The sequence below is a fragment of the Carlito syrichta genome, unplaced genomic scaffold (genome assembly GCF_000164805.1).
Source record: "Carlito syrichta isolate Samal-C Ts95f unplaced genomic scaffold, Tarsius_syrichta-2.0.1 Scaffold305785, whole genome shotgun sequence".
NCBI classification, from domain to species: domain Eukaryota; kingdom Metazoa; phylum Chordata; class Mammalia; order Primates; family Tarsiidae; genus Carlito; species Carlito syrichta.
Genome location: NW_007249881.1, coordinates 202,152 through 220,003, shown reverse-complemented (window position 1 = coordinate 220,003; position 17,852 = coordinate 202,152). Strand labels below are relative to the sequence as shown.

Sequence of the window (17,852 nt, the reverse complement as noted above, 5' to 3'; positions counted from 1 at the left end):
GTTATTGTCTGTTTCTCCTTTTAATTTTGTCAGTGTGTGCTTTGTTTATTTCGGTGCTTTAATGGCTGTGTGTGTATGTGTTTGCTGTTACTTGTCTAGTGAAGTGACCCTTTTATCATATAGTGTCCTTCTTTGTCTCTTATGACAACTTTTTTAAACAAGGAAATTGAATCTTTTATTGTTTCTTTTTTGCTGCAATGCTATTGCTTCACTGTATAAAAACAGCACAGCAAATGCAGTATGATGTAAGCTTAAGCTAGTGTTGTTCTTCATCTGACACTGTACCACTGTACCACCAACAAAAACTTCTCCACTTGTAGTTATTTCCACTGGAAAGATCAGTAAGTATTTAGACACAAATCCAGGTGTGAATGTAAGCAAGTTGCAATGTTATATAAGGCCTAAGATAACAGTGTTATCCTTAAGTTACATAATTTTCATAACCAGTTTTACAATGGACATTTCATGAGTTCTGAATACTACAGCCTAGTCTCAACATTGGAGGGTATTGTGAAAAAGATGCATACTGTGTTTATCTGTAATCCTTAGAAGATTAAGCAGCACTTTTTCTAATTAACTGTGTTGAGTAGTTTCTTTTCCCATCAGAATTGCTAAAAGTTGTTATTCTAAGTCTTCTGTCCACCACTAATTTAAGACCACTATGCTGGGTGACATTATTCCACACTGGTTTATTTAGGGCTCCAGTCTCACTCCTTCATAGACTTTACGTATTTCTCATGTGTCTTCACTCATTAGTTTATCTAGCTCTGAAGGGTTACTCAGCGTCATCTTGATCAGCCAACCATCTTCATAACAAGATTTGTTGACAAGTCCTGAGTTTCCTGCAAGAGCCTCTTTAATTTCAGTTACTTCTCCTGATAAAGGAGAACAGAGTTCACTAGTAGCTTTCACACTTTCCAAAGCACCAAACTCATCTTGTTTGTTCAATTTGTCCCAACTTTAGGCAGACTACAGTAAACAACATCTCCCAAGGCTTCCTGTGTAAAATTGCTGTTTCCCACTGTTCCAGTGCCTTTTGCTGTTGTTAACCATTCGTGTTTCTCTGTGAATTTTACGCACCCAGAGCAGACCAGGCCTAGGTGCAGCATCTGGATGGCGCCAGTCCCTCGTCCCCAGGGCCTCAGCTGCCAGGGCAGCGGGCCCTGAGGCCGCATGGAGGCTGCAAACCATGGTCACGCAAGCTCCGCTCCACTTCGCTCGCTGCTGACAATTTTTTACCCTTTTAAGGTCTTTTGCCTTATGTAAGTATGACCACTCTGCTCATTTTGTGACCATTTACTTAGAACATATTTTTCTATCCTTTTACTTTCACTTTATTTATTCAGCCACTCTGTCTTTCAATTGGAGAGTAAGTCTTGGAGCTGTTTTATATCTCTTAACTTTTGTTTTGACATGCTTTGATTCCTTCTCATTTTATCAGAGAGCTCTGTATTTTTGTACACTTTCTTGTTGTTGTCATCCTTTAGTTTCAATTTGCAGGATTTCCTTTAGCATTTCTTATGAAGCAGGTCTGATAGTGGTGTTGAACTCCTTCAGCTTTTTTATCTTTTACAGGTATTTTCTTTGTGGTGACCAGGGGGCTTACATAAAACATCTTTTAGTTTCAACAGTCTATTTTAAGCTGATAATTTGACTTTAATTATATACAAAATTCTTTTGCATCTCCCCACTGCCACTTATGTTATTGATGTCACAAATTGCATCTTCATATAGTGTTTATTCATTAACGTAGTCTTGTTGTTTTAGTTATTTTTATGCTTTTGCCTTTTAAATTATATACCAGAATTAAAGGTGCTTTATGTACCATAATTGTAATCACTTGGAGACACCTTATAGATCACTTACCAGCAATTCAACTGTATTTTTTTAATGAAATAGTGAAAAACTAATCTCTTCATATGAAATAGCATAGCATTGGAGCTAGTTATTTTATTGTAATGATATTTGGCTTATAATGGAATTTTGGATATTGAAGAACTTATTTATGACAAACAATCAAAAAAATTTATCGTATATTTTTCTAATGTGTGGGAATGCGTGAAGCACTCATTGACATGCATTGATACATATTGTACAATAATAATTTGTTTGACATTTTCCACCTGGTGTTTTTCTACTTGAACATACAGTACAGTCTCATTTTCTTCCTCCCACATTAATAATATGTAATTTACTGTCCAGTCTGTTGTTCAAAGATTGTTGTGGAAGGACACACTCGTGATTTCTAAAAACTACTTTTCAACTGATCAATTAGAAGCTTGACAAATTTAAAATGGGACATAGGATTTTCATTGTTTTGAATGAAAAACTTCCGGGAAACGATCAATTTTGAAAAATTTTTGCTTGCATAAGTTTTCCTATGTAATCACCAGCATTCTCTTTATGTCCCCTAAGAGGGGACATCAGAGTAGTTTGCTAAATTCACAAAGTCTTCTCGGAAGGGACACCTGAGTGCAAAGGGTTAAGTTTACCAGAGAGCTTTGTATTTTTATATACTCTGTTGTTGCTATTTGGCATTCTTTAGTCTCAACTTGAAGGATTTCCTTTAGCTTTTCTTGTAAGGCAGGTCTGTTGATAGTGTTGCACTCCTTAAGCTTTTCTTTATCTGGGAAAGCTTTTTCTTCTTCTTTTTTTTTTGAGTTGGAGTCTCACTGGGTTGCCCAGACTGGAGTGCAGTGGCTGCTCCCGGCTACCGCAGCCTCGCCTGCTGGGTTCCGGCGATCCTTCCGCCTCAGCCTTCCAAGTAGCCGGAATTACAGGCGTGCGCTACCATGCCCGGCTGATTTTTTGATTTATTGTAGAGATGAGGTCTTGCTGCCCAGGTGGGTCTCGAACCCGTGGGTCAGGCAATCCACTCACCTCGGCCTCCCAAAGGTGCGGGATTACAGGCTGAGCCACCGAGCCCGGCCGTTTTCTTCATTATTGAAAGAATGTGTTGCTATTGGGTTGATGCATAAGTTTGTAGCAATTTACACTTGCCCTTGGAATGCAAAAGTTACACGATGGTTGACTGGTTGCAGGTCATCACATTTGCCAATTTTCTGGTTGACTGACACGGATCGTCATGGATTAAAGTGTTTAAACAGTCTTCATCAAAGCTTATGGTCTTCCTGAACATGAAGAATCACTCAGGTCAAAAGTGACCCTTTTTGAAATGACATAACCATTTTCAAGATGGCATTTTCAGAATGCCATCACCATTGGCATTCTCCCAGTACATGGCACAAATGTTTTGAGCTGCCTGCACTGCCTTTATTCCTCTGTTAAACTCAAACAGAAGAATATGTTGGAAGTGGTTTTTTTTTCCACTTGGCACTCCATACTCCATTTTCTTTAGCCCATCAAATAGCACTAACTTTCTTAAAATCTGCAAAATGCAAGACATACTCACAAGCACAACATTGTCACTTCAAATGACAAATGTGAAACAAACTCGCAACATTGTAGTGTTGCTATGCCAAAAACAATGCTATGAACTGATGTATCAAACTAATAGATATAGTACTCTTGGTTGGCAAGTTTTCTTTTTCTTTCAATACTTTGAATAGATCATCCTACTTTCTTCTGACCTGCAAGATTTTCAGCTGAGATATCTGATGTAACCTAATTGGAACTCCTTTGTACTTTTTTTGTTTTGTTTTGGTCTCTTACTCTGAATATTTTTGTATTAACTTTTATCCCTTTCCAGAACTTCTTCCTTCTCATGTAAATACATACTACCCAACATTGCCTAATTCTACAAACACAGCTGCCTTGCACAGCTGCCTTGCACAGTTTGGGTTTTTTTTTTTCTTGCTGCTTTAAAGATTCTCTCTTTATTTTTCATTTTTGACTATTTGATCATAATGCATTTTAGTTTGGGCCCCTTTGGGTTTATCCTGGTTAGAGTCCTTTGAGCTTCTTGAATTTGGATTTTCATTTCCTTTTCTAAGACTTAGGAAATATTTAGCCATTATTTCTTTATATAAGAATTCTACCGGTTTTTCTTTTTCTTCTCTTTTTGGAACTCCCATAATGCATATTTTGATGCACTTTGATAGTATCTCCTAAGCTTCTTAGGATTTCTTATCTTTGTTATTCATTTTGCCTTTACTCCTCTGACTCAGTAATTTCAAATGCTTTGTTTGCTGATATTTTTTTCTGCTTTATAAAGTCTGTTGTTGGTCTCCTCTAGTGAATTGTTTTAATCCAGTTATCATATTCTTTAGCTATAGGATTTATTAGTTTTTTTAATAGTTTCTACGTCTTTGTTTATGTATCACTTTTTCATGCTTTTTTCTGATTTTGTTTAGTTGCTTATCTGTGTTGTCTTGTGATCACTGAGCTTCTTTTAGACATTTATTTTTAATTCTTTATCAAATGATTCATAGATATTCATTTCTTTGGGTTTGGTTTCAGGAGATTTACTTGTTCCATTGATTGTGATGTTTCCCTGTTTCTTTGTGTGCTTTGTAAGTTTGTTGTTGTTAGCTGTTTTATACATTTTGAAGAAATAGGTATATCTTCCAGGCTTTATTCACTAGTTTCATGTAAGGAAAGATCTTTTATCAGTCAGCTTATCTAGAAATTTTGGGGACCTCTAAAACCTTTTGTAGGAAGTGTAATTTCTCTGGGCTTATGTATGTAATTTCCCATTTGGGAGAGATTGCTGGTTTGTTTGTCAAGAGCTTTAATCCCTTGCTTCCTCTGATGTCTGTCTGTAGTATTGCAAGTTCTGTGTCTGTAGAACTTCAGATTCTGTGTTCTGTAGAAGCAAGCCCTTCTACTCTTCTTTGTTCTCAGCAGCCTCCAGGCATTCAAAGTATGCTAGCTCTCTGTCAGCTCTCTGAATCAGATGAGACATACACTAGTACCTCAAGCAACTTTCTGAAAAGTTCGAACACATATTAACATTCTACTCTTCTCCAACCTTTCAAAATGAGAAGCATGAGTCGGGCCCTTTGATGGATTCACACCATAGGCCCTGTGTTGCTGCCACAAGCCATCCTTACAGTGCGGAAACCCTCCAAAAAAACTGGAACACCGGGTGCATGTTCCACTCTTCCCCACTGCTCTCCCCTTCCACCCAGAAGCTGCAAGCTGTGATTAGCAGTGCCAGTTGGGGGAGGGTTTGTCATGGATAAAATGAAATGGCTGTTTTTGCCCTTTCAATGCACCTTTTCTGGGCTTTCCACTTGCTTGGAGTACTGTAACTTCTTTACTGGTTTTTAAGGTTCTCATAAAGATATTTTGGTTTATATATTGATACATTATTCTTATTAAATGTGCTGTTGGGGGGGCACACCTCATCAACAAGGGTACCTACATAATGAACATTTGTATACCTAATTCTGAATTGTACCCCACATCTTTAAAATAAAAAAGTAAAGTAAAAAAAAAAAATTTTTAATGCATTGTTTACTCCCACTCCACTCCCTCTTACTTTGTCCTTTCTTCCTTGAGATGAGTAGGACAGATCACCTATAAATGCTTCATGTTATCCCCAAGCTAAAATAGTTGCCTATGGTTCTTGTCTTCCTTCTGAGTGAGTGTCCCTCCCTCCTCCTGCTCCCCGTCTGCTCTTATTTCAGACAATTGTATAAGCTTTTGACTCAGCATCTGCTCTCAATTGTGGTCATTCTCTGAGCTACAGATTGACTACAGATTCCTCCTGCTAGGAATTTCAAAATGTTTGCTAGGGGTTCCAATAGCTGTTTGCTGCCAAGTCTTTAGAGTCACTTAAAAAAATCTATTGACAGTTCAGGTGTTCTGACTGTTTAGGGGTGGTACCTAATATGCATGGTTATATTGAGTCTCTATTAAATACAGTTTTGCCAGGTGCTTTTGATCGTATGGTTATTTATTTTCTAAAAAGATCTACACGTGTTCCTTAAATATACCTCAGTGCAAGACACTACTTATAGTATATATTTATGAGTCTGTCTCATAAATATTTATAATAAACTAAGGTCCTCCAGGGCAGAAACAAAGTCTTACTCATCTTGTTTTCCTTAAACCTTATATAGCATGTGGCATATAGTAGCCTTATTCAGTGGAATTGCATTGGATAATAAATTGTCAAGTACTTTCTGTGATACAGTTCTTATAACTAAGAAACTACAGAAAACTGTTTTTCATTCTGTTCACCACTCTTATCTTAGGATCTTTTGAGGACAGATACTTGTGGTTTTAAATAAAGATGGTCAATGATTCAGAACATGACTTTGCAGATAGACATTCCTGGATTCAAACTCTGGTTCCTGCATTTCCTTTATGACTTTGAACAAGTTAGTTTACCATCCTAAGTCTCGGCTTCTTTATCTGTAAAATGATAATGTAATACTGATACATCATAGAGTTATTGGAGGGATTATTTGGGATAATGCATATAGTACCTAGCATATAACACTCAAAACTGTTTAAAATACTTTTAAAATAAACATACAGAGATACAGTCTATATTACATTTTAAGCCTTTTGCTTACTAGCTATTATAAAAGTCAACAAGTGGCAACCATTGTTATGTTGACAATTTTTTTCATCTAATAGCTTGATTATATCTGATGTTTCATATCTTCATTAGAGATAAGAAGCTAATTAAAATAATCCCAGAAACAAAGTAGCAAATGCAAATATAGCTTATTGCTTTTCTACAGTCAGAAATTTTGGTCTAGTTGTATTTATAATCTGAAGAGAATAATAACCAGCTTAAAGTAAATTTTTAATGTTAAAAATTTAGGTATCAAAACATAAAAGAATATATGTCACATAATTCTGTTTATATAAAATAGAAAAGAATAGTGACAGAAAACAGATAAGTAGTTGAGCAGGATGGGGACAGACTTCAAAAGAACATAAGAAAACACTTGAAAGTGTTGAAAATGTTCTGTCTTGACCATGGCAGTAATATCTCCCAAAATCCATTGAGCTGTGCACTTTAAATGGATATCGTTTATTCTCTGTAAATTATACATTAATAAACTGATTTTTAAAGTAAAGCATTTTCATGAAAAAAATGTAATAATTTGCTTATTGTTAATGAACACCAGGTACTAAACTTAAAGATACATACTTCAGCAAATTTAGGCCTGTGTCTGCCCATCTATAGTAGCATCCTACTTATCTGCAGTTCAGACTCGTCAACATCAGTCCTCTAAAACATGGAGGCAGGAAATGCCTATGAGGCCAAATAGCCATCACAAAGCCCATGTGTTGATTGCAGAAGAATGCTCAATAATCACCATCAGAATATGTTTAATAAGATTGTATATGAAATAGTAAAAATCCTTTTGTCTTTTTGACAAGCTTTTAGTGGATTAAAAATAGCATATTGGAAGGTAAATACATAAAATCCTAAGAATTCAAAGTTCAATAACTGGGGGCACTTCAGGTTAGGGAAAGGCAACTCAATACACTACAATAATCTCTGGGATATTTCTGTATTGAGAAACTAAAGTAATATGTTAATGAGCTTGAGTCATCAATAAATGTTAAATTGTAACCCATATGTGATACCTAGAATGGTATAATTTATACAGAAATGTCTAAATAAAAGCATTGTGTTGTTTAATAGAATTAAATAGGAATGTGAAAAACATGTATGTGAATGTGTAGGTTGCATTTGTACATATACTCACACATTCACATTTATATATGTGTGAAACTCTACAAGCACTCACACACGTATAGCTCTATGCTTTTGTAGATTTCTGTGAATTTTTATCCTGTTGTAATAGCCTTATTTAAAATAAGATTTTAATAAGCTTTTAGTGGGGCTCATCACCAACTCTTGAATAAACCAAATATTTTGTTAATTATTCATACATTGATTATTTCTAGAACTACTCTGCTTTTTTAAAGATTGGAATATGTGTATAGTAGAATATAGACTTGTACAATGGCTGGACGCAATGCTTAATATTGGTTCTCTGTTTAGTAGTAAAATGAAAAATAATGGGTAGCAGAAGTTATTGTGATCAGCACTACATTATAAAGTTGTTTATCATTTATTTACTCACAATTATGAATATGGAGGGCAACTTCATATTATATAGGAAATCACTAAGAACATTACAGTTCTGTAAATTGCAAACGCTATATCATGATAATTATCACTTCTTTTTTAATTATGTTCAACAAAACTGTAGTAATCTGATGATATTTTGGCAGTTATATGTATTTCATATATGTATGTATATATATACATATGTATATATACACAGAGAGAGAGAGAAAGAGGAGAGAGAGAGAGAGTGTTGAGATCTTGCTCTGCCACCCAGGCTAGAGTGCAGTGGCATGATTACGGCTCACTGCAAGCTCAACCTCCTGGGCTCAGGTGATCCTTCTGCCTCAGCCTCCCAAGTAGCTGGGACCACAAGTGTGTGCCACCATGCCCAGCTAATTTTTTGATTTTTTTGTAGAGATGAAATCTTGCTATGTTGCCCAGGCTGGTCTCAAACTCCTGGACTCAAGTGATCCTCCCACCTCAGCCTCTCAAAGTGCTGGGATTCCAGGTGTGAACCACTGAACCTGGCCTATTCCCATTATTTTAAAAAATACTCTTCATTGTTACATAGCTAATTAGGAGACAGTGTCAATGAAGTCTTTACTAATTCTATTCAATAGCCACTTACTTAGGGTATAAGTCAAGTGCTATGCCAGTCTCTGGTGCTTTAAAAAATAAGTAAAACTAATAACCAAGTCCCAAGGACTCATAGCTTGCTAAAATGTTTGTACTTTTTCTCACAGGCAGTAGTGAACCATTAACAGTTTCCAAGAGGGAAAAATGATGTGATAGAATTTCTCAAACACATAATATTAATCATCAGAGTATGGGTACCATAATTTTCCTGTTTATTGGGAATTTATATGGCTTCTATGCTTAGCCATTAATGGACATTGCTGATATATATTATATGCTGGTGCACATAATTACATATAGTGTGTACCGTATTATGTATTCCCTGCTGTGCGGTAGGGTATGCATATATTCAACTTTACTAGATAATATAAGACCTCTTTGTTAAACAGTGAGATGCTGATTCTATTAGCTGCTCTATATCCTTGTTGATACTTAGTAATGTCAGACTTGTTAAAGTTTGCTAACTTGAGGATTTATTTGCAATTACTGGACTATTCTTTGAGCATTTTTCATGTTTACCCTCTTCTATTTTCATCCATCATATAAGCTTGTGTTCTTCTATTGTAATAATTTTTTTGTCTTTTTCCTTCCCCTTCCATTTTGTCTGTCCTTGCTTTCTATAAGTGTTGGAATTTCTGGATTGATTCTCTGTCTTGTACTTTTTTCCTTCTATTTTTCATCTTTTTGTTGTTTTGCTCTTCGAAAATTTTCTCAACTTCATCTTCCATTTCTTTTAAAATTTTAATTTATGCTATATTCCTTTGTCTACTTATTTTTCTGTATATTGTATATTTATTCTCTTTAAAACAGCATTCTAATGTTTTTTGGATAAAACCTACTGAAGAATAGGAACAAGAAACATCATTTTTGGGGGTCTTGAAGCATATTTTTATCTCCTTGCATGATTTTGTTTCCTCCAGCTTGCTTTGATTCTGTTTATCATTGTCTTTGACTTTCTTGAGAGAAGTTTTTCTCAGATGTCAGGTGGTTAGTCCTTGACTGACTGCCCATATTTAAGTGTATGTGGCACTAAAAAACTGATTGGTAGTTCTCAGAGCTTGGGTGAAGCCTGAAAATTATAGGATGGGAACCTCTATTCTTAAGTCTTTTCAGTGGAGTTGATTAGATTTCCCAAAGAAGAATCTTCCAGTCTCCTGTCAAGAAAGGCATAAGCTTTCTGATAACCTGGTGGTGAAGAGAAATTGTGGTCTCAATTTCCTCAGTATTTAAAACTTTACCGTTTAAGACTTTAACTTAGTTTTCAGGATGATACCTCTGCCTTCAACTCTGCCTAATATTCCTCAATTTACAGTCTCTCTGTTTTATCCTGTCAGGAGAACAAAACTTAAGTCTTCTGCCATGGTGGAGAAGGGATATAACATTGTAAACAGAAATATGGAAGCATCTAACTGCCTCTTAAACAGACTTGTAACAAATGCTTCTGTATCCATTCAGCCTTCCAGAAGATGACTTCTTTGGAAGTTTAGTTAAGCAAATTGGATTTCTTCTTCACTGAAAACGATATATTTATCCAAGAAAATACCATTATAAGTTGACATATTTTAATACTTTTTCCCATTTTACTATCCAGAATGATTTAGCGAGATAAAGTCATAGCCTAACAAACTTTTAGATGAAGAAAGCATTTTAAAGTTGTGTACAACTATGATCTCTCTTCCTTGGCCTTTCTTAGTTAATAGAATTCATCTAAATTTATTTTTTGGTATTTAGTTTGATGAGTCATCATATTCTTCTTTCTGTTTTAACTTTTCTTCCCGTGGTATGTTTATGACTGGATAAATTTATAAGCTGTATGCATTTCACCATTAAATTAGCTTCTTTGACTCTGACAAAAAACATGTAACTATATATTTATGACAAATAACATTGTTTTTGTATGTTGGTTGCTGGAAATACTTCTAACATTTTATTGTTAGCGTAGACAAATGTGTTGTATATGTTTTTCTCCCGTTTGTTAACAAGAAACATCTGCTAGCTCAGAGCTTTCCTTTGAAGAGATACTTCCAAAAAAACTTTGCCCTCAAATCAGAACTAGTTCTTGGTTTTAACAAAAGTAAAGTAAAATTCCAAAGGCAAGTCTTTATGTATTTTTTTCATCATTTTGTTCTTCTAGACTGAATGTTTTATCAGTATGATTCATTTGCTGAAAAATAGAAAGGGTGGTATTAAGGGTTTTCTTTTTAAAAAACTAGGTATTAGAATTATATAGTTTGAAATCCCTCTGAATACAACTGGGCCCAGCATTAAACAGCTTTTTAAAATATGAAAACCAAAACCTGCAGTCACTAAACAAAGATTTTTTTCTAGAAAGTAGTAATTGTATACAATAATAGCAGTTCAAAGCATATTGTTCCTGTCTTTCTGTTCTATTTGTTTACTACAGTGCCACTTTGAGAAAATGAACTTCCTGTTGAACTCTATCTAGATGAGAGTTGGGCCTATACAGATTCAAGTATGTCCACCAAAGAATGAACCAGCTGTTAAGCAAGGGCAGAAGCAGATAACAAATATAGGAAAAGATAAAAAGTAAATTCTCCTATAGACGTGGAGGGGAAAGGGCTTAGCTTGAACAATTTTTACAAATCAGTACTCTGCAGTCTAGAGTTCAGTAATTGTCACTAGGTCTATTTAGTATGTTATGCTTTCAGTATAAGTATGTATTTCCTGACTTTTGTCCTTCGAATTCAGAGTCTGAATTCCAGGGGCACGAACAAAGACCTTTTTAGCTTGCTCCTCCTTCCCACTTGCACTCCGTTGTAGTCCTACTCTGTTTAACCAAGTAGTAAGTATAAACTTACTCAGGAACATCCAGAAGGAAACTTCACAAAGAACTCCTCCTTGCCTTTTGTTGACTGTTAATTAAATCGGTGCAGAGATGTTCCAGTGTTGCCAGTTATTTATTTAGCCTTCTTCCATGGACATCTATTGAAGATCTTTTTGTTTTACTTTATTGTTTGATAACTCATTCTGTCGACAGAAAAAGAAGAGACACTACCATTCTTGGGTCTACAATATATTTAGCTTTGACTTAAATATCCTCATGTAAACCTCATAACCATCTGGGGTAGGGTTATGCTACTCCTATTTTTTAGATGCAGAATCTGACAAATGATTTTCCCAAAGTCACCCAGCTAGGAAGTGGCAGATCCGGGATTGAAATTTACATCTATCTGATTCTAAAGCCTAAAGTTTTCTGTTAATCATATAGGACCCACACTTGTTTGCCCCTGTCTCAACCCTATTTCAGGACTGCAAGGGAAGAATGCAAGAGTGCTTTCGTACTTGGACCTAAGCAGTAGTTCTGAGATCTTAACGTAAGCTTGTTATGCTCTGAGATCTTACTATGCAATGAGTTTCTTGGTTTTTAGGGTGTGAGGGAGATGTAGGTTTCACTTCATTTTATGAAATGTAGCTTTACAGAAATGTAGCTTTCCTATGTAAGAGAAAGATTCTACACATTTTGTAGTCATTAAAAAAACCAATCTGAAGATGAACTTTTAAAAATTTAGCATTTCATTTCTTTGTATTGGATTGTTTTGTGTTTATCTATTCCCCATTGAGGTTACCAAAGCAACAGGAACTATTTTATGAACTACCTAATACTTAACAGAGTGCCTTGGCATTTTGTTAACTTTTGTTGAATAAATGACAATCTGTGAACGGTAAATTTTTATATAAGAAGAATTATTTCTTTACCTTTGGGTAAAAAAAAAAAAAATTCCCCTTTTATGGTTTTTTTTATGTATAATAGACACATCTATTCCCCACCCTTTTCAAAGATCTTCTATCCTCTTTTTCCACTTCCGATCCCACAAAATTCAGCATGCCCTTCAGATCAGAAAAGTGGAGAAGTCTCTGATGGTTTGTGCTGTGGTACCATTCTTTATGTAACTTACTAAGTGAAAGAGAGTAACTCAGAGCAGGCCAAGAAAATTTGACACTTCCCTTAATAAAAAAAAAAAAAAAAAAATGCAGTTTTTCTTTTAAAGAAATCAATCATAATTCAAAAATGGAAGTTCATTTCTTGTCCTTTGGACAAAGTTTTAATTATACCACATTATGAAATATTTTAGTTATCTGATTAGCTCCCTTGAGACTAAAAGTATGATTGGACTGGAAGTCTGGAACTGAAGTTACAGGCTGCGCAGGAATTGGAAATCATAAGTATGATATCTTGAAGTCGCTGAGGTGAGAAAGAGAAAAGGACAAACGAGGTTAATTTTGTACAACTCCCTACAGGTAGCCAGAAGTCTCCTTGGATGGATTAGAAAAACCCTAGGAAGTCTAACCCTAGACTTCCATTCTTTCAATCAAAGCATTCCCAGCCCAGGTGAAAAGAAATTTCACCATCTTCCCTTTGTGCCCTATGCCCCCATCCTTCTCAGATTTCAGAAGACAGCTGAGTAACAAATGATCGACACCATTGCTTGAATTGTCTGTATGTTAAGTGCCTATCCAACTATGGAAATGCCCACCGTAAAGTCATAAGCCCTAGCAGAAGTAAAATGGTCCAAACTCTCATTGAATGTCTCTGATACAACTGAAATATAAAGGGACTTAATCATAAATAATGCTGTGTGTGTCTGTTGTTCTAAGAATCTTATAAAAATTATGAAGTTGCTTTCCATGTTGATATGTAAATAGCAGATAATGTATATAGAAAAAAGGAAATGATTAAAAGCAGTATGTTAAACTGAAAAACTTTTATGTTTAACTTTGGTGTAGGAATTTCACTTTCCTAATTTTTTAGACTTTATAAAAAAAATTTACTTGAGAGAAATGTATCTTTAACATTAGAGAATAATGGAGAACAGGAAAGTGGAATTATGTGGATAATTCACTTGAATGTAAATCAAAACTTGATTGCTTTTAAAGAACCAAAAGATAAATTATATGCTAGAAGGGCCAACATGGATAGTACATTGGATTCTAGATTCAATAACTGTTAAAATCTAGTTTGAATCACAGAAACAGAGTCATTATTTTTTTCAGATCATTATTTTTTAAATGTTCTGTTTCCTTTTTTAAGGACACATTAAGATGTTTCTAACTCCTATCAATTTGGAATAGAACCTGTACCAGAATAATCTTGTTATGTAGCAAGTTTATGTCTCATTTAAAACTTTACTTAAACAGCAGTTATTTAGTATTTTAGTTCATCTTTGTTCTGTATATTTTTGACAGTGAAATTAAATATGTCCTTCCTGATTTGCTTAGTTTTTTAATTAGTTTCACTCAGGGTTACCTTCAGGAGACTATAGCACTGGCACCTCTTAGTGCCTTTTGATGTCTGCTTTCGTTAAAGGCAGCACACTTTCTTGCCTGTATCTTCTTACAACAGCACTAATGCTAGCCATGCTAACTTGGATCCATTTCTGAGGTTTGCTGCAGAAAGCAAAACGCTAAATTATCATAAAAGGAAGCCATTCTTCTCCAGTTATTAGAGCATGTCATCAAAACATGGCTTAAAATTGAAAACAGAATTTCTGTAGTTTATGACTGATATGCCCTATAGATTGCAAACATTTCTTGCACAGACTTAACCAGCATACAGAAGAATGACTGTGTAAAAAGGGAAGACTTTTTAAAAAGAGACTTTCTTGCCCTGTGTTTCTGTGCCATCCTGCCCTGCATGACCCAAGTTCTGGAGTCAGCTCTATGCTAAGTGATTTCTGGTGTCATACTCAGGTGAGCCCCAAGAGGAGCTTTCCTGTTAAAGACATGAATGCTGAGGTACAAAGTACGCTGAATGTTTTTGTTGATCAACTTCAAGAAAAAAAAACGTTAGTGTAGAAATTCCATATATTATGGAATTGGCCAATTGAATATTAACTTTTTAAATAGGGTGTGAGGTTTATTTTCCCCACAAGCATAATGAAGTGACTTTAAAAAAGAATAGATTCTTTCTTCTGGAGTAGACATACTTTTGGCTAGTTGTGCCTAGTCATTGCAAGTTTATTCTTTGTGTTCAAAAGTTTGACTTTATATATTCCAGACAATTCACAGAGATTAGCCACAACTTATTTAAACAAACAGAGAAGACACACACAAGAAAAGCAATAGTTTGTTGTTTTTTTTTTTCTTTCCAGAAAGAATTCACTTGCTTACTTTTCTTAAAAACATCTTTCCCATTTCATTGAGGCAGATTTGGAAGTCAAACCAGAAACTTCAGGCTCTACTACGATGGAAAGCACTTTGTTGGGGAGAAACGCTTTGAGTCCATCCACGATCTGGTGACTGATGGCTTGATTACTCTCTATATTGAAACCAAGGCAGCAGAATACATTGCCAAGATGACGATAAACCCAATTTATGAGCACATAGGATACACAACCTTAAACAGAGAGCCAGCATACAAAAAACATATGCCAGTCCTGAAAGAGACACATGATGAGAGAGATTCTTCAGGCCAGGATGGGGTGTCAGAGAAAAGGGTAAGCTACCATAAAACCACACTTTATCTTTTTCTGTTTGGGATTCTTTTAAGAAAGCCATTATTACTAGAAGAGATTGATTTCTCCACAGTGCTTTGGAAAGTATATGCATTTTTCTTAATGTCTAGTTTCTGTGGTGATGAGCTTTGCATATATATAATTCTTGTTCAGTTAAAATGTGTCAGGTATATTCTTGTACTCCTGATGTTTTCTATTTTATCTGTTTCACAGTTTTAAAAATATGTTGGAAAAATGGCTCCTATTTTTAAAAGTTCAGGAGAATTGGTAAGAAGCATAATTTATGGTCAGGAAGAGATAGCTACTTATTACATAAGTAATTGAGGGTGTTGCATTATCTTATCAGAATTATTTCTTGTTTTCCTTATTATTTATAAATAATTATGTTTTTAGCAAGATTTTTGGTATATGTAGTTATTTAAATATACATTGTTGAATTCAGTCTACTAATAACTATTGTATTATTTGGGGAATCAGTCAGTCTTGAGTAGGAGGATTTATCTCTTTATGGTCTGTTAAGAAGTAATTGAATCAGGAAGAATTTCTTCTCTTTAATTATGAGACAATTTAAAAGTTCTTCAGTTATCATACTTTAATTGTGATATATTTTAGGTTGATATAAAAAGTTTTAATTTCTTGGCATTAAGATTATTTTACTTGTGAAAATTATTTCGAGCCTCCCCCTTACCTCCAAGAAAAAAGTAATATTTTTCCTGATGTTTTATATTGTATGAGATTTAGTTGGGGGAGTTTTAGTATTTTAACTGGAATTGTGTTAACTCATTTTTAAGAATTCTCAGTTGCTAAATTAAAGAAATACAGTAGGTTTTAAGCTCGAACTCTACCAAAATAGATTTGTGTGCAGGTTACTTAATTTCTCTGTGCTTTTGATGGTCTTATTTGTAAAATTGTAATAAAAATCAAGTTGCTATGAGGACTGAGTGAGAGAAAGTATCTAAAAAGCTCAACCAGTACTTGGCATGTAGTTGACACTCAATATGAGTTTGGTGGTAATGTTGGTATATAACAGCCACATTACTCAAAGCAGCATTTTCAAATCGTTCCAGTTATCTTGGAGTATTTAGGTACAGAATGGAAATTTAGAATGTTTGTTATCCAGCTGAAATTTTAGTTTCTAGCAGATATTACTTAAACTGGCATTTTGTGACTACAGAGGAACCAACATTTTAGATTATAGACTGTAAAGAATTTGTAAAAAATTGTATTTTATATACTCATATTTACTAAGAACCACATATTTGCTAAGAACCACAAATCTTGTTTGGAAGTAACCAGCATGTAAAATCCTAAATGTGTTTAATATTGCTCTTTTCACTTTCTAGTTCCCATTTTCTCTTTCTTGGTCGATTTTTCATCCATGGCATTTTTAAGTAATGGTTATATTTAAATAGCTAATACTGACATATTCTCTGCAAATGTTCTAGAGTATTCTGAGTCAACATTTATAAAGTGCTTAAACATGTGTACATGTGAGTCTTTCAAAGTTGATCAGCCTGGTGATAACATTTACTAATGCATTCTGTAGGGACTTTAACTTAAGACACTTAGCTATTTAACACGAAACAAGCCAGTTAACTTCACAAGGCCTTGGTTGTCCCTCCAACAAAATGGAAATAATATTCATAGAGGCGGAAACTGAGGTACATAATGTTTAGAGGACCCTTTTAGCTCTATGAGCCATGATTCCCTGTATTTTAGCAATATTACATGTTGAATTCCCTGGATTCCATTGTGCTGATGGCCAGTGACAGCTACTTAGAGTGAAGTAGCTGGTGCTGAGAAGTATCTCTCCAGCAGTACATAATTAAGAATCACTTACAAAATTAATCTTTGCTTTAAATTGCATGCATCATAAATCTAGTTGACTTAAAATCTACTCACTCAAAAATAGATTTATTTTATTTACAGGTGTCATCCAACAGGACAGGGTTGATGACCTGTTCAACAGCTTGAAACTTTGATTCCCTGTCACACTGGATGACATTTGTAAGTAAAGACAATCATATTTAATTGATTTAAAGTATCTATTGACACAAGTATGGTTTTATAAATATTTAATGGGTCCTTGATAGCTACAACCCCTCTTGTCCATGACTCCTTTACCTCAGAGGCAACTAATGCTGACTTTGTAGGAATTAGTGTGCTGTTGTGGAAAGATACTAGTGTTGGAATTATGAGCTAGGTTCTGATTCTTCTACATGAATGAATTTTATGTGTTACTTTGAGCTTTACTTTTCTTGAGATTGTGTTTCTCCAGCTTTACTGTAGGTCTTTGAACTAGATGGTCCCCAAGCTGTGGTTCTTTTAGTCTGTGATTCTCCAAGGAGTGTAGTTGTTGTAGGAGAAAGAACAACACCCTAGTGGAGTCTTGAGAGGTGAGATCTGTTTTAAACTTACCTTGGGACAGTCACCCAGCCTGTCAGGATTTAAACTTCTTTGTATTGAATATGGAGTTTTCCATAAAACATTAATTTCACAGTATTTTAATAAATACTGCTAAAAAGATTCTGTGCTCAAATAAGTTTGATGAAAATTAAGATTTTTTTTTTATAAGCCTCTTTCCTTTCTCCAAGTCTTCTCAGCATTCATGACCTGATGTGATTATGACTCTCTAAGAATACCTCCACGCTTAATTTGAGTCACCCCACTGTTATTAAGAACAATTTTGAAAAAAATATTTCAGGAATCCACTTTGGAAAATTTCAAACCAGATAATC

General features: G+C 34.8%; 1 protein-coding gene across 2 annotated transcripts in view; it reads left to right on the top strand.

Moving 5' to 3' along the window:
- The window catches only part of CHN1 (chimerin 1), a 139,286-nt gene that overhangs the window by 49,286 nt on the left and 72,148 nt on the right, over nucleotides 1-17,852 (top strand). For both annotated transcript variants that reach the window (XM_021714791.1, XM_008062644.2), the window contains exon 5: nucleotides 14,808-15,096. In XM_021714791.1, the coding sequence (XP_021570466.1) occupies nucleotides 14,808-15,096 (289 nt within the window). The remainder of the gene's footprint in view (nucleotides 1-14,807; nucleotides 15,097-17,852) is intronic.